At 45.4% G+C, this 15,697-nt stretch overlaps 1 protein-coding gene across 1 annotated transcript in view; it reads right to left on the minus strand.

Annotated features, from left to right (window-relative positions):
- The window catches only part of LOC119180645 (uncharacterized), a 33,400-nt gene that overhangs the window by 14,719 nt on the left and 2,984 nt on the right, over positions 1-15,697 (minus strand). The window contains exons 3-7 of the mRNA XM_037431760.2: positions 13,955-14,071; positions 12,022-12,228; positions 8,594-8,818; positions 1,867-1,938; positions 1,685-1,783 (exon numbers count right to left, since the gene is read on the minus strand). Of these exons, the coding sequence (XP_037287657.2) occupies positions 1,685-1,783; positions 1,867-1,938; positions 8,594-8,818; positions 12,022-12,228; positions 13,955-14,071 (720 nt within the window). The remainder of the gene's footprint in view (positions 1-1,684; positions 1,784-1,866; positions 1,939-8,593; positions 8,819-12,021; positions 12,229-13,954; positions 14,072-15,697) is intronic.

Here is a 15,697-nt window from a genome sequence, read left to right on the forward strand (position 1 = left end):
AGCCTCCATCGGGCCATCTGGGCATCACCCGAACCATCGCTAGGGTACGAAAGTCTTACTACTGGCCGAAACTTGCCGCTTGCGTTAAACAGTACGTTCAAGCCTGCCGCGAATGCCAGCGCCGAAAATCCCCATCTGTTAAGCCTGCGGGATTACTTCACCCTATCGAGCCACCCAGAACACCCTTCGATCAAGTCGGCATGGACCTCCTGGGTCCGTTTCCCTTGTCATCTTCCGGCAACAAGTGGATAATCGTCGCTACAGATTATCTAACCCGCTATGCTGAAACTAAGGCGCTTCCTAAAAGCACGGCTTGTGAAGTTGCTCAGTTTTTCATCGAGAGAATTGTATTACGCCACGGTGCTCCATCCTGTGTCATCACAGACCGAGGAACAGCGTTTACAGCAAGGCTCCTTGAACAAGTTTTTCAGTTAAGTTACTCCACGCATCGCAAGACAACAGCGTATCACCCTCAGACAAATGGACTGACCGAGCGGCTTAACAAAACGATGACTGATATGCTGTCTATGTACATAGACGTACAGCACAAGACGTGGGATGAAATACTGCCTTACGTAACATTCGCGTATAATACCGCTACGCAAGAGACCACACGATTCACTCCGTTTCGTCTTCTATACGGTCGGGACGTTCAGACGATGTTGGACGCAATGCTCCCATGCGACATTGACAACATCGAGAATCTCGACGAAGATGCTGAGTGTTTCGTGCAACGAGCCGAGGAAGCACGTCAACTAGCCCGCGTAAACATCAAGAAACAACAAGGCGTCGATGCACAGCGCTACAACCGCTGCCACAGACAAGTCGATTATAAACCAGGTGACCAGGTGTTGGTTTGGACCCCTGTGCGCTGCAAAGGTCTCTCTGAGAAGCTTCTCAGTCGGTATTTTGGCCCGTACAAAGTGCTACGACAAGTGAGCGACGTCAATTACGAAGTCCTTCCGGACGGAAGCCAACCACCCCGACGCCGACAGCTACGACCCGAGATTGTGCACGTGGTGCGGTTAAAACCGTACCACACACTGTGACAATGTTTTTTTTTTACGATACACGCTTCGTTTAGCATCGAGGCGATGCTCTTCAGGGAGGAGGGGCAGTGCCGCGCGCTTGATCTGCCAGCGCAAAAGAGGCAGACGAAGTGGCAGTTCCCCTCGTGCCATTGTTCTGTTTTTGGCTGCGCTGAGCCGACCGCTCTTCGGACTTTTGTGAGGACGCCTTAAAAACGTCTCCTGTCTATTTAACGTGACAATATGATTATGAAAGACGTCGTAGTGGAGGGCTAAAGGAATTTCGAACACCTGGGTTCTTTAACATGCACTCAAATCTGACCACAAGGGCCTACAGCATTTGTGCCTCCATCGAAAATGCAGCCACCACTACTGGGATTTGATTCCGTGACCTGCGGGTCAGTAGCCGAATACCATAGCCACTAGACCACTGTGGCAGGGCGCTATTACGCGCTACTACTCAGACTATGAGAAAGAAGAAGAAAAAGTTTTTTTTTTTCTTCACATGCGACAAACGCACCACCGCTAAACCAGTGTATGAAAATTCTGCAGGTAACGTAATTCAGGGTGTGGCATGTGAATATCTGTACTGACACACCGAGGGGAAAAAGTGAATCATAAAGCTGATGCTCTGAAACTAAGAGAAACACACGCACCTCCAGTATCCATAGACCTGGCACTGCCCAAGGCGAACGAAGCGCTTTTTGCCTCCCGCATCCTGCGCTTCCTGGAGTTGCTGATGAGACCAGTCATTCCTATGAAACAATTTACAAGTTACTGTTGATGTGTCTATAGTAAATAAAGAGGCCACAGAGTTAACTACATGCCCTATACGTACCTCCATAATTTGGGTTTCCATACTTCTTGTAGTACTCGCTGTGCTTTTCCGCTCCAGGCATCTTCTTGTCATCTGTAAAGGTTTTAAGCAAGGTAGATACTGATACCACTTCTAATATATGATAATAAAGTGCATACAAAATTAATAATAATTAATATGTGGGGTTTTATGCCCCCAAACCACGATATGATTATGAAAGACGTCGTAGAGGAGCGCTTCTGAAATTTTGACCACCTGGTGTTCTTTAAGGGGGGACGCGGGGATCAAATCGCGAAATTCTCGCAAAAAAACGAATTTTGGATAAGGGCAGATTTGGATTCTGCATCACCATTTCTATCATATCTAAAAATATTTCCACCGAAAACGATCTCAAAGTAAGCTTAAAAAATGTTTTTCTGACCGCGGATCGCAAAAAGCTGGCTGAAATCTGCGCGAAAATGGCCCATTTCCGAGCGCGATACTTCCGCGCCTTCGCCGCCGCTCGCGGAAAGCTTGGTGTCACTGGAAAGCTTGCTTCACCGCCGTACTTCTCCCGGTGAAACCACGACTCTACGAGCTAAGATAAACGCACAAACAGAAAAAATGCGAAGGCATCCGCGACGCCTTAGACGCGCACCCATTGGTCGCTCCTGTCACGTGGTACTGAGCGCGCTCTGTGAGTGGCTGCTGGGACGCGCTCGCTTGCGCTGGTCGTCTGCTTTGCGCACGCACATCTGCTACGCACACGCTGGCGCACTATAGTTTGCTGGTGCAAACATCGTTCAGCACAGGCCAAAATGGAGCCAGCACCACCTCACAGGTATAACCTGTCGAAACGTGTAGCGGAGACTCTGCTGCCTGTATACCAACGTCTCTCTGACCCGCAACTGTTGGAGCGATGCAAAGGCAACAAAACTCAGAATGCGGCGGAAAGCTTGCATTCAGTTATTTGGTCACTGACTTCAAAGGACCAACACGCTTCATTGTTCGCAGCGGAGACATCAGTACATGAAGCAGTTGCACGCTACAATTTTGGGAATTTGCGAGCCTACACTGAAATGTGCAAGTCCGTGGGCATCAAACCTGCTAGCCTCGCCCTTCAAAGAGCTGAAGAAAAAGACCAGCAAAGAAAACGAAAAGCACGCAGTGCAGAAAAAATGAAAGAGAAAGGACGTAAGAAGACCCTCGCAAGCAAAGACACAAAGTATTACAGTCCCGGGGCATTTTGATGGACCTTTACTGACTGTTCAACTTTAACGCCAGTTTTCTCAGAAACGTGTTTTGACCCGACTGTCCAGCTTGCCACGATGCTTGCATGACTATGGCTTGACAGATTTTCATGTGGTTTTTTGCATTGTGTTCCTCAGTGAATTTTCTATGTCGTGACGTTTTCGTATTTGTTAATTACTACCTCAGTATTTTTACTCCTAAGCTAATTTCACATTATGATAACGACCACATTTACAAGCATGTATACAATGTTCTCTGTAAAATAAAAACAGAGTCATAAAAATATTTGCAGAATGTCACGACATCAACCATCCCAATGGCTAAAATATAAGAGCAACTATAGGCTTCTACCATGTTTTTTTGTCACACCAGGCTTTGGGCAAGTTTGGTAGTACACTGATGGATAAAAAAATTTATAATGCCAGAACTACTGGAGATAGCTGAATGAAACTTTGTCATTTATCATTTAGCGCAGTTTCCAGTAAGCATGCCAAATTTCATTGCTCTACGACAAAAACTAAAGAATTTCCCTTTCGATCCCCACCTCCCCCCTTAACGTGCACAGCACACAGGTCTCTGCCATTTCGCCTCCATCGAAATGCGGCTGCCACGGTCGGGATCGAACTCACGACCTTTGGGTCAGTAGCCGAGCGCCCTCGCCACTGATCCACCGAGGCGGACAAAGTACACACAAGAAAGATAATGACAAAAATAATTTCTTCCCGTTGCTAGATGGTGTCATTATTTCACCACGAACCCTCGACTTTCTGGCCCTATCGGAGGCACTGCTCAAGGCACGACGTCTTCGAAAATCTGGCGAACAGCCGCCGTACATAGCGATGTCAACTAGAGGTGTGCGAATAGCATAACTTTAAGTGCAGAGTGAATTCAAACATTCTTCGAGTACTTCGAAGTTGAATCGCAGAAAAAAAGTTGGAAAGGATTCCTAAGCATATTCTTATGAGATAGCAACATGAAATTGTTTCTTTTGGCTAAATCAATGAAGTGTTGGTGTGGTGGTGTTTCACAGCTATCTTATCAAAAATGAGGCAATGGAGAAGCCATATCGTATTTATGTACGTCCTTTGGTGCAACCAAAGTGTTGCCCTAACTTCAGACCCAAGACACCATTATTTGAACCCCCACATCTTCACATCTGTTACCTCCATGTAGGAACCAGTGTTTTCTGGAGTCAATGCATTCGCGAAAGTAGCAGAGCTTAAAAGGCAGCTTCACCTCAATACAAATGTGTAATGGGGTGAAGCTTAGCTAGTCAAAAATATGAAGGGGGCCACTGCCAATCGGATGTCTATGGGATGTTCATATAGTACGAATAGTTAAATTACAGCATGAATTGAATCGAATAGCAAGCGCTATTAGAAAAATAGTCTAAATTTCGAATATTCGCACATACCTAGTGTCAACATCATCACTATCATCATCTTCAGATTCCTGTTATGAGCAATCGCACAAAACTGTGCTTGCTTAAAGGGGAACGTGGGTTCTAAAATTTTTTTTCAAATTTTTTGCTCAATCTTGACCAAACTTCACTACCCAAGCTAGTTTTTCATGCTGATTTCAAATCTCTAATTTCTTTCTTAATGTTTCAAGTGGTTTAGAAAATATGAAGGTCTGAATCGTAATTAATTGCATATTTCTTACGGGAATTCTTGGCAATTTATTCTTGCTAAATCCACAAAGTGAATGCATAATCCCAATGCTGGAGACTTGCTGTAGGGGGCGATGCTATTTTTATCTATTTGAAGGCATTTTATAAGCAAGAAAACGGACGAACACTTATGGTCACTATATTACAATAAATTTCTCTCTCTAAAATCTTCAATAGTAATTTTTGAAGGGATGCTAGAGAAAAAGAAATAGCATCACCCCCTAGATCATGTCAAGACGAATAAAATGATACCAACTTTGTCGCATTCACTCAAGTTTAACATAGGAAAAACCCCCGTAAGGCCGAATGCAATGTGCAAAAACATTGAACTGAGAAAAACGCGTTTGAAGTTTCTAGCAACTTTAACTTATGCTAAAGTGAAGCTACAGCGATATTAATGACATCATTCTGTAGCTCTATATTATAGGATAAATGGCCATGCTAAATTTCACTGTACCCACCCAGAATACTGCTCACAGCTTGTTCTAGAACTATAAAATAGTCATTGACTCAGCATGAGAATTATTATATTTTTACTTTGTGGTCGTTCAGTGCCTTGCAAGTGAAAGGAACACAAAAAAATCATGCAATAAAGTTGTCCTTGGATAGACAATAGATTTACACAATGTTTAGGTCTAAAACCAAGAATATTTATTTTTGCAAAAATTCTCACTATTTGCCATCATGACTGTTTACAGCAGACCAGGGGCTGTAAGCAGAGTCCCCTGCTGGCTTGTGACGCTTTGAAAGTCTTTCATTTATTGAACTGCTGTCGAGATGCTCTCATCGCGATTTTTGCAGCCTGCCCTTGTCCGTCTCAAGGCTGCGACGCACCAAGTTATTGCCAGCGCTGTAGCCCAGCTTCTCGCAAATTTCCACGTTGCTCTTGGTTGTGCCTTGGTTGAAGCGGCTGATGGCTTCGGCAACTGCCCTTTCAATGCTCCGCAAGGATGCATGCTGAGTTTTGGGGGCCTGCTGCCAAATTATAGCATGCAGGCTCTCACTTGGGTTCTGGGTGATCCCATCGCAGCACCTTTCCAAGAGGGCATTGTCGCTCAGCCGCCTAAACACAAGCTCCAATGCCTCAGTTACGAAATCAGGCAGGCTGTCCTTGTGTGGTGGCGGCTTCTCATTTTTCGCAAGAGCTCTCTGAAGTTTGCACCAGAATTCAGGGCCTTCAGGGCAAAGGTCATGCTTTGGTGCCTCGTCAGTTGAAGACATATTGTTCAAAGTTGCTAGAACAGCCTTCTGCATACCTGGAACATCGTTCCTGTGGCTTCTCAATGCGTAGCCATAGTATGAGGTGATCTTCTTTATCTTTTGTTGCGTAAGTCTGCCCTTTCCACCAAGTGAGCCACCTTGAGCTTTTTTTTCTCTACAAGGGTACGTAAGGCAGCTCCCATGAGCTTGTGTACATGACTTATGCAGTCCTTTTTGGCCACCTTTATGAAACCGTACACCTCTTTTTCTGTGAGTGCATGGAATGTCCTGCTGTCGCCGTTCAACAGCATTGTCGTATAACGAAGCTTGTGCTTTTCAAATGACCGCTCAAACAAGCGTAGTGCTGCCTCCACTTCCATCTCGCCAGCATTACAATCAACATTCTTCTGGCACAGAGGGGCATGCTGAATGAGCCAGGCAGAATGTCCTGCTTCTCCTTCCTTGGGTCCTGTGGTGCAAGCCAGGCAAAAGTTCGATAGCACGATATGGTTTATTACGAGGCCACTACACATCTCAACAATGCAGCCAACACATATATGCGAGCTATGTCCATGCGTAAGCCAGGTGACGTCATAAATAACGTCGACGTTTCCGGGCGCGTTGCCGAACTCCGCATAGAGCTCCTTGACGCAAGCAACGCTCGCCACTTCGCATTCAGCAGCAGTCGCACAGCAGGCTTCTTTCATTATATTCATGTGGCTTTGGTAACTCTTGTGGTGAAGCCCTCGATGCGAAATATTCATCCCGGTGAAGAAGTCCGACAGAGCCGTTGCCCCCTTGCCGATACTGTTGATGGCCTTCATGGCAAGCATATTAACTTCAAACGGCCTTATTTTGGCGTCGGTCTCGTCGGCTATACGTGGGGACGAAAAACGCTCTTCGCGAAAGTCACAACTGCCGCATGCGACTATGAGCTTCAAACACAGCCCGTACTCTTTCTTGGCCTTTGAAATAGTGACGCTTCTTTCACCGCATTCTGGGCACGCGACAAGTCCAAATAAAGAGCGTATCGCCGCCAGATCAACAATAACAAATTCTGTCCCGCTTTCTTTGCCACCATCCTCCAGATCAATATCTAGTAACTCGAACTTACGTTCCGTCGTGCACTGCGATGCGAGTGATGCCTTCAAGCCCGCTGCATTTCTTGCGCACTCAGCAAACTCGTCCGCCGAACAAAACGCCGTGTCAATGCGGTCTAGGATGCTGCTGGAAGTGCAAGATGACGATCCGACGACGACACAATCCAATGAGGTGCTGCTGCAAGGCACAGGAGAGAGCACCGTTTCGGACACCAGCGGCCGCGGCTGGGCGCCATCGTCAGAATGCGCCGCTTCGGCGGCATCAGGCGAAATCGGCTGCACATTGTCGGCTGTTTTCTTCTGGCGGGCGTTCCACGGGCGCCTCCGTTTCTAGCCGTACGCTTGGTGCGTCTTCTTCTTTAGATGAGTGTCTCCAATCATGTCGGCAAAAGACGGAAAGTCGGTGCGTCGGTCGCGTAGCGCAAGCAGGCACGTGCGGGAAGCAGACGAACAATGTGCGCGAACGGGAACCAAAAGCCGACGAACAATGTACAAAAAAAAGCGCGGACAACTTTGGCCGCATCAGCCAATGAGAAGCGAGGAACAGGGGGCTCGCCTGGTGCGCACGCGCTCCGGCCAATCAGCAGCCCGGAAGGGGGCTCTGGAAAAGGGGCGAGGGCAGCGGTTCTGTTAAAGCGACACCATTTTGAAGGGTGGCAAAATGCGCACAAAGAAATCAGCTTCAAAACAAGCCCAAGATGGCGGCGATCGGCCGACTGCCTCGCCGGCGGCGCGCGCAGGAAGTTTGAACGAATCAGACCTGCTGTGGGTTGTTTTGCGGCTCCCGTGCGACTTCATAATCAATCCCAATCCATTTACTGATCGAATTCAGCGTTCACAATTTGAGGACGCGTGCTTATAGGTCTAAAAATTTCAAATATCGCATTTTCTCAAATTTCGCATTTTTTCACCATTCTAAAACCCGCGTCCCCCCTTAAGCATATGAAGCCAAGGAAAGCGTGGGGCCATTATCTGCAATTCTGAACTGAAGAGACCCCTTGCTGCCGGCAGAGAGTGAACTAACAACCTCGGCATTATGCGAGCAGAGCACTACAAGATGTGCTACGGTAGTACCCACAACCCTGTTTACTTTATTCGATATTTTCGAGCATGTATAACGCTGGGAGTGTTAGACAGTGCTACTAGTAGCCCCGATAACTTCGTCATCAGTTGCCTTTCATATCATTACAGCCAACAAAAACATGACATCGTGATCAATTCCTTTTCTTTCATTCATACACATTCAAGTAATGCATGCCTAAAGGGTATTTTACAAAAAGAATGTCTTTTAAACGACGCACATTTATAGCTACTACATGAATCCTCATTCGTTATGCAAAATTCGTTATGCAAATGTCGTTATGCAAAATAATGCAACCACTTACAACTTTGCAGAAACCTTTGTTGCAAGATTTTGTGTAGGGGCTGCAATACCGGAAACAACGCTTTTCGTGCAAGTAAAAAAGGCCTCTTATCTGATGTTTAGATAGGCGACATTTAGATGCGTAAAACGTGGGAGGCAAAAAAAGGGCAAGATGGCGGTACTTACACTTGTTTGAAAAGCGCAGGAGTAAGATCTTGGCCTTAGGGTGTGGCCTGATGGCTCGGCGCCACTCTCCAGGTGGCACCGGGACCCCAACTTCGGAGATGTCGAGCTCCTCGCGATCTTCCACAGTGTCCTTGGTGGCGGGTGGTACAGACGGGCCCGCGTCGTCCCCAAATTCGTCGTCTGACATGACCACAACTTCCTCGCATCCATCACCCACTCCACCTGCTGTAATTGAATGCCCATTCAGGAAAGCGTTAGCTCCCCAAACTAAGCTCATTAAAAAAAACAGAACTCTAAAGAAGAGGCAAAGTGCTTTTCTGGACTAAATTGCCAAAGTCGGGGAGAAAGTATTAGCAGTGAATTTCGAGCAGCAGAAAATCAAATGCTTGATGGTTTAAGTAGACTTGTATTCAAATAGCGAGAATGGATGATGCAGACCGGGGAGACATAGGTGAAAATTACTTTAAGCGGGCTTTTCGTCTTGAAGTACTCTTTTTGTCGAGTAATATTATTAAATGAAGAGAGAGAGAACGTGTTCAATAATGTACTTTTAAAATTTTTTTTAACCAAAACATATGAGATGGGGGACACAAATAGGAGATGCAGGTGCTACAAGTGTTGGAACTGCAAATGCAATTGATTTGGCACAAGCAAGAATCATGAAATGTGAAACACTACTGCATGTATTTTGCTCATCCTTTAATTAACAAAAACCAACAGAAGTAAGCACTAATTCAGTTATAGCACTCCTTTTTTTCTTATTATAAATGTCCAAAAGGTCAAACCAGTATGCCCTAATTTAAAGGGACCAACAAATACCCAGAGCATGGGATGAGATGACTGTACAGATGAAAACATTGTGCCTCATAGTGACTCAAACCAACCCTGTTTTTCTCGTAAAAAGTGGATTTATGTTTTCAGTTATTCATTGAAAATTGCAAAAATAGCATGTGGTGCACCCTGGTGGCAGAAACTTCAATTACCCAATGTGTCCTGTCATGTGAACGCGGTGTACGCGGTCAACAATTTTCCTGTTGGTATTGAAATATTGCCTGCTTCTTTATAATAGAAGATATTACTCCATAAAAATGAGCATATAGGGCTGTGTCAGTAGTGCGCATTAAAATGGCGCTGCCTTCGAAGGACGTAATTATTCCATGCTCGTCAGTGCGTCTTGAGTAACTTCTCTGCGTGCTCATGAAGTTGTGCACACAGTTTTCGGGTCACTATGATCTTGGAGCAACGTGGTTTTTCTATTTGTAATTTGTTTCAGAAATGGCATGTACTGCTAGTAGGCACAGCTGCACATATGCGCAGTGACATTTTTGGTTACTTGGCTTGGCTCGTGTGTCGAGAGAATAACGACGACGGGACAAGCCATCCACCACACAGCCATGTTCAGTACTACGCCGAAGAATTCCCATTCAGAGACATGAAAATTCCCCATTTTGGGGATTATTCCCTGCAAACGTTGAAAAACTATTCAGCCTATTTTCCCACACAACAGTACTAACTTCTGCCCCCTTCCACACACACACATACTATAATTACATGTGTGTCACGTACTGGCGACTTCTCAAATCATGGCTAGCCCTTCAAATGCCGCACAACAAAAGCATGACTTTATTAATTCATATACTGTTAGCACACTAACACATTCTAACACCAAACACATTCTAACACCAAAAGTGAACTAGACGTCACTCCACATAAATATCAAAAATAAATCTCAAAGGCTATGCTTGGGTAGTGCATGCACCAGAACCGATTACAGCAGATGAAGGCGCACTGCGACCGCTAATTATCGGTCGCCATAGGACAATTTAACCATTCCTGAAATTCCCTTCACTATCACGAAGATTCCCTTTTTTCTTCTGGCTCAAAATGACAGGCGATTTTCAGAAAAAGGTAAAATTCTTCTGCACGAAACATTACTGCCATCGCACAGGTGCAACAACCTTGGGTGCAGGCGCACGCAACGCGGTACAATCACGAGAAGCTGTATAAAGCCACATCATCACATTGTAATGACTTTTTGTTTTTAAGAATAGTTGTAATGCTCGGAATAAACATGGTTAAGCATAGTCACAAGAACTCCTGCAAAAGCAGAACACCGACAGCAAGCACAAGTCGCCAGAAAGGCTACCAGCATCGCTACCAATTTTCAGCATTGATGGATGAAAGGGCTAATCCGTGTTCAAAGCCTTTCAGATCGAAAAATACTGCTTATGAGATGACTACGTGCTTTTTGCTCAACTACGAGCACTACAAAAGGTAAACTTTCTGTCACGCCGAAAAAAACTAGGCCGAAAAAAAAAATCAGCTGTTGGTCCCTTTGAACTAACGCGTGACTTGTCTGCGACAAGATGGTGTCCATGCTTAAAAAATACTTTCAAGCGCACCGAAGACACAATGGCACTGTCCTGTCTGCTTCCATTTTCTGCACCATCGGCACGCTTCAAAGTACAGTCGCCGATCGTTCATTCGGACATGCCCGTTTATTTGGACATCTTCATGGCACCGCCACTCTCCCCATCATCCTAATGTAAACTCACGACCGAAAATTCGGACGCCCCACTGTGCGCCATTCGATTATTCGGACTCCGTTTGACTGACCGGATGCGTCGCCGTGCGCCATTACACACTGACAGCGACATTTCAGGTTTTCAGGTTGCCAGCACTGATATGCTGCACTAGCTATGGATGGATGTCGGGCCAGTGTCAAAATGCACGCAGAAATCGCCAGTGCCGATCTCGAAGGCTATGTGTGGTGATGCTTTTTATTGTTTAGCCAGTCAAGCGGCCAAGCCAAGCCACCTACAGAGTCCCTTCGCTGTGGCGTTTGGCGTGTGTCAGCAGTGTCAGTCAGCTGCTTCTGCGGCTAGGCCTGGTCCGTCTTGTTCTCTGTGTTCTTGCTCTCTTTAGCGTTCCGTGGCGTGCTGAAATGGCTACGACGCCACCTCTTGCTGTGCCCTCGGGAGTGAATAAGCGTGGCCAACATGGGAGCTACAAGATGCTCACGATGACGAAGAAAGTGGAGATAATTCTCCAGGTAGAAGGCGGTCGACCTCAGTCTGAAGTGGCTTGAGAATTTTCTAATTTCCAAGCAAACCGTCTCGGAAGCGTGCGTGTGTGCAGACATGACAGTTTTTTCGGGCGATAGGGCCTGTAAAAGCGTTTTTTTTTTTTTAGTGAATCCGTTTTTTCGGACTCCCGATTATTCGGACTTTTTGGCGGTTCCCGTCTAGTCCGAATAAACGGTCGGCGACTGTAATTTTTGAACATGTCTGCGATCAAGAAAGCAATCTGCACCATCATTTTGAATGAGCTTGACAGGATGCCCTAGCCTCCACTGCTGCTCCCACGTGCGCACAGTGTGCTCATACTGTTTAAGTGCTCTCAGAATTATAGCAAAGTGTGGCACTCACCGTCAGCTGACTCCTGGCGAATCATGCTTCCAGCCGCAGTCGTAGGCTGCTCGGGTCGATTCAGTGGGGACACGCAGCTTGGTAGGGGCTTGGCTTCCAAAGTAGGCGAATCGAGGTCTTCCCTGTTCTTGGGCTTAACGAGTAATGGTCGGCTCAGCTCTTGCAGAGCACGGGCGGCGTCCTGGTTCCGAAGCCACACCACATTGCCTGAAACAATGTACAGGTGTATGATGCGACGTGAAAAGCATGATAAGCTTTGTTGTTATAAGCATTTTGTCTGTTAAATCTAACTTCAGTACTGTTTACGCCCCCTTATGTACTGCATTGTTGAAGGTCTTTAAGGGTATACTATGAGTAAAGGATGACGATGATGACCATCATTATCAGTCACCCAAAGCTTGACATGGCAGTGAGGCAGTTGCATTATTTACTGAAATGCTGCTATCCGCTAACAGACGAAAACTTTCACTCATTCATTGCTTTATGCCATAAGTATTCATATGGCTATTACTGAAGCAGATGCATAGTTATCAGTACATTCAATATTAACCTTGCCATGCCTACATACAGGGCAGGTGTCCTGGCCCCACGCTCTTCGAAGCTTGTGTATCCAAAGCTGCGCGCCTAAAGGCACATGATGAACTCACGAAGCTCCAACTTTCATGTTAATATGTAGTTAGAATGTGTAGTGTACACGCATCCCAAAAGAGTACGGCCATTAACGTGGGTTTGGTCTTAGCGAGCCGCAGGGTTGCATTAACTGTCGCCAGGCGCAGCGTGGCAAATATACAGTACTGCTCTCAAAACAAGTCGAAACACTTTATTGCTTGTGGACCACCAAAAACGCAGTACAGAGCTTGTTGTAAAAGGGCCGTCGGAAAGCAAATAGGCTTATCTATGCCAAGGATGAGAAGTATTGCACAGGGTGCCGCAAGCACATCTCCGTGGGCAGAAGAGATTCACGGTTACATCGGGACAACAGGGCCTGGTCGCTCAAGCAAGGGCAAAATGCGCTCGTGTTGGCTTCGAGAAGTACGGGTCGGCGTAGTACGACCACACAATAGGACACCGCACCACTCTTTGGCCTAGCGTTCGAAAGATTAGCGTTCGCCATGGGCGCAAGGCACCACTGACAAAGTCCGAACGAGCCTCAAACAAAATGAGCCAACAGACTCCGGAAGTGCGTGCGCGAAACGTTCCGAGAAAGACTACGCGCATGGCGCCACAATCGCCACCTACTACCGGGTGAGAGGGGTTAAAGTCACTCCCGCTCCCCCAACATGAAAGCATGCGTAGGAGGGGAGAGTCATGTTAGGACATGAAAACGGCAGAAATAGGCGGCGAAGCCCATGCAATGGCAACGGGCTAGCCTTCATTCCCACAAATTCTCGATGGGATGTACATGAGATTATTATTAATAACAGTGATCATAATTGTGCAATTATCATCATCAATAATCGCCATCCTCCACTTGGAAAAAAAAAAAGAAAAATTGGACTATTTCTCACCAATCGGAACTATGTGTAGATGCAAAGCAGTGGGCACTGGCGGCGACGTTGATGCTCATCAAGCGAAAGCCAAGTAAAGACGTCCTTGACTTCATTCCTAACACGCAATCCACTGCCTACATATACGAGGTGGCTAGTGAACGGTTGTGCAGCGCAACCAGTTGGTCTTTTACTAGCAAATGCTGCCTACGTCAATGTTGCGAGGTAAGAGAGGGGGAGGGGTGTGAGAGTTTCGCAGGTGTCTTCCTGGGCCGGCATGAGACGCGAACATGCGCAGTGGGGATGTACTGAGGGACAGCGTTACACAGGCTAGTCAAAGAGCTGCTTCGCATCTAAAAAAAATCTGCATCCATGGGAGAAAAATATAAAGCCATAGAAACAAAATAAAAAAATCAAAATGAAAAATAGGGTAAAGTGGAACTCACAAGCATAGTCATTTATCCAGTCGACGGATGTTGGGTCGTAGTCTTTGAAGTACTCCATAACCTCTTCAGTGGCCATGTCGGTAACGCCCCTGATATGCACAGCATTCAGTCGTGTTCCTGGACAAATGATAGCATTAAAGAAAAAGTATGAAGTGAGACTCCCTGTAGAAAACCGTCAGCAAAGCTTTGAGTTTGCAACTTACTTAACTAATTATTTAGCATTTATCCTAATCATATCGTGGTTTTGGGATGCTAAAACCCAAAAATTATAATTATTAACAAATAACATGAAGTAAGAGAGTTTAATCCAAGGTAACTGAGGAAACAAGTGATAATCTATACTATTTTGTGTTTTTTTTGATGGGAGAAATGTAAAATTCCACTACAAAGTGAAATACACTTTGGATCTCTGTTTCTCGTCTCTTTTTCGTCCAGTTTTTGTAGTTATGAATTACCAACTCACCCAGCGTTCAGTCCTCTTAAGGATACAGTTCACAAGCAATATTGATTGGATATTGCTGGCAGCAAGTTGCAATTTCGTGCACAATAATTTCTTCCTGCTTATATTTTAATTACTACAAAACACATTCCTTGTACTTTTCTTTGTTTGAGTGTCCGTTAGTTCTCACTAAACTGGCCAAAACTTGTTTGATGAGTGTGGCAACATGAACGAGGATTATATAACATCGGTGCCTTGCTGACATATTGTAATGGCTCTTGAGTCAATGGTGTTTAAAAAAGAACGCTGGCAATTTTTTTATATTTACCAATTTTAATAAAAAAAATCATCATGTGTTCTGTTTGGTACCTTGATTATGTGTGCAAAATTATGCAACCGTATGTCATTTAGTTTTTTAGAAAACAAATTTTAAAGTTGGTAGCCAATTCCGCAACCACAGTTGATAACGCAGGCCACCTGGTGTGTGTGGCATAACGTGCCTACTTTTTTCCAAACTTGTTTAGCCCAGCAGACGGATGCAGTGTGTGCTTTCTTCTACGATGCGATGATGACATGAGCACAGTTGTAAGATTTTGTCAGCTCCGTACAGCGTGTTAGTCATTGTTGACATCGGTCCTACATTAAACACGCACAATATTGATCAACGAGAAGATAGATGCGGGGCACTTCAGTAGCTTCATGCACCAGTTGCTGTAAATCAAAAGGTGATGTTTCCACACTCAGACAGAAGCTACAATCATAGCTGAACTCGTGGCTGGTAAGTTCAGATGAGCTGGCACAGCTTGATTCCATTTTGGATGACACAACCAGCTTGCTTTTTGTGCGATAGAAAAAGCACGGGTGCTACGTTTACAGCCTGCCCAATCGTTCTGGTTTTGACTCATTGTCTATTGCTTATTTAAAATTATTGATGAGTTTCTCACCAAAATGAGCCCTCCTGGCCTTCACCGGACAGTTAATACTCTTTGAAAACGTCATTATCTCAATATGATTGCAAATGCACCGGAATTCTTTTTCAATGGTCTTGGCCTTTGTAACAACGCTAAGCTGGGTTATTGCCACAAGATGCAAGTTTATGGTAACTTTAATGTTTCTGAAATCTTGATACCCAAACGTTTGAGAATAGCAACTGCTGAGGCACATACAAACTGGTACAGTGTCAACAAGGTCAGTTCACGTCATGGCTAACAAAACTGTGACTGTGTGTCTTAAAGTGATACTTACAACTTTTCAAAGTCGAGGTTACTCTGCCATTAACATCTCATGTATACACAGATGACTCC

This window comes from Rhipicephalus microplus, chromosome 3 (assembly GCF_043290135.1).
Source record: "Rhipicephalus microplus isolate Deutch F79 chromosome 3, USDA_Rmic, whole genome shotgun sequence".
Taxonomy (NCBI): domain Eukaryota; kingdom Metazoa; phylum Arthropoda; class Arachnida; order Ixodida; family Ixodidae; genus Rhipicephalus; species Rhipicephalus microplus.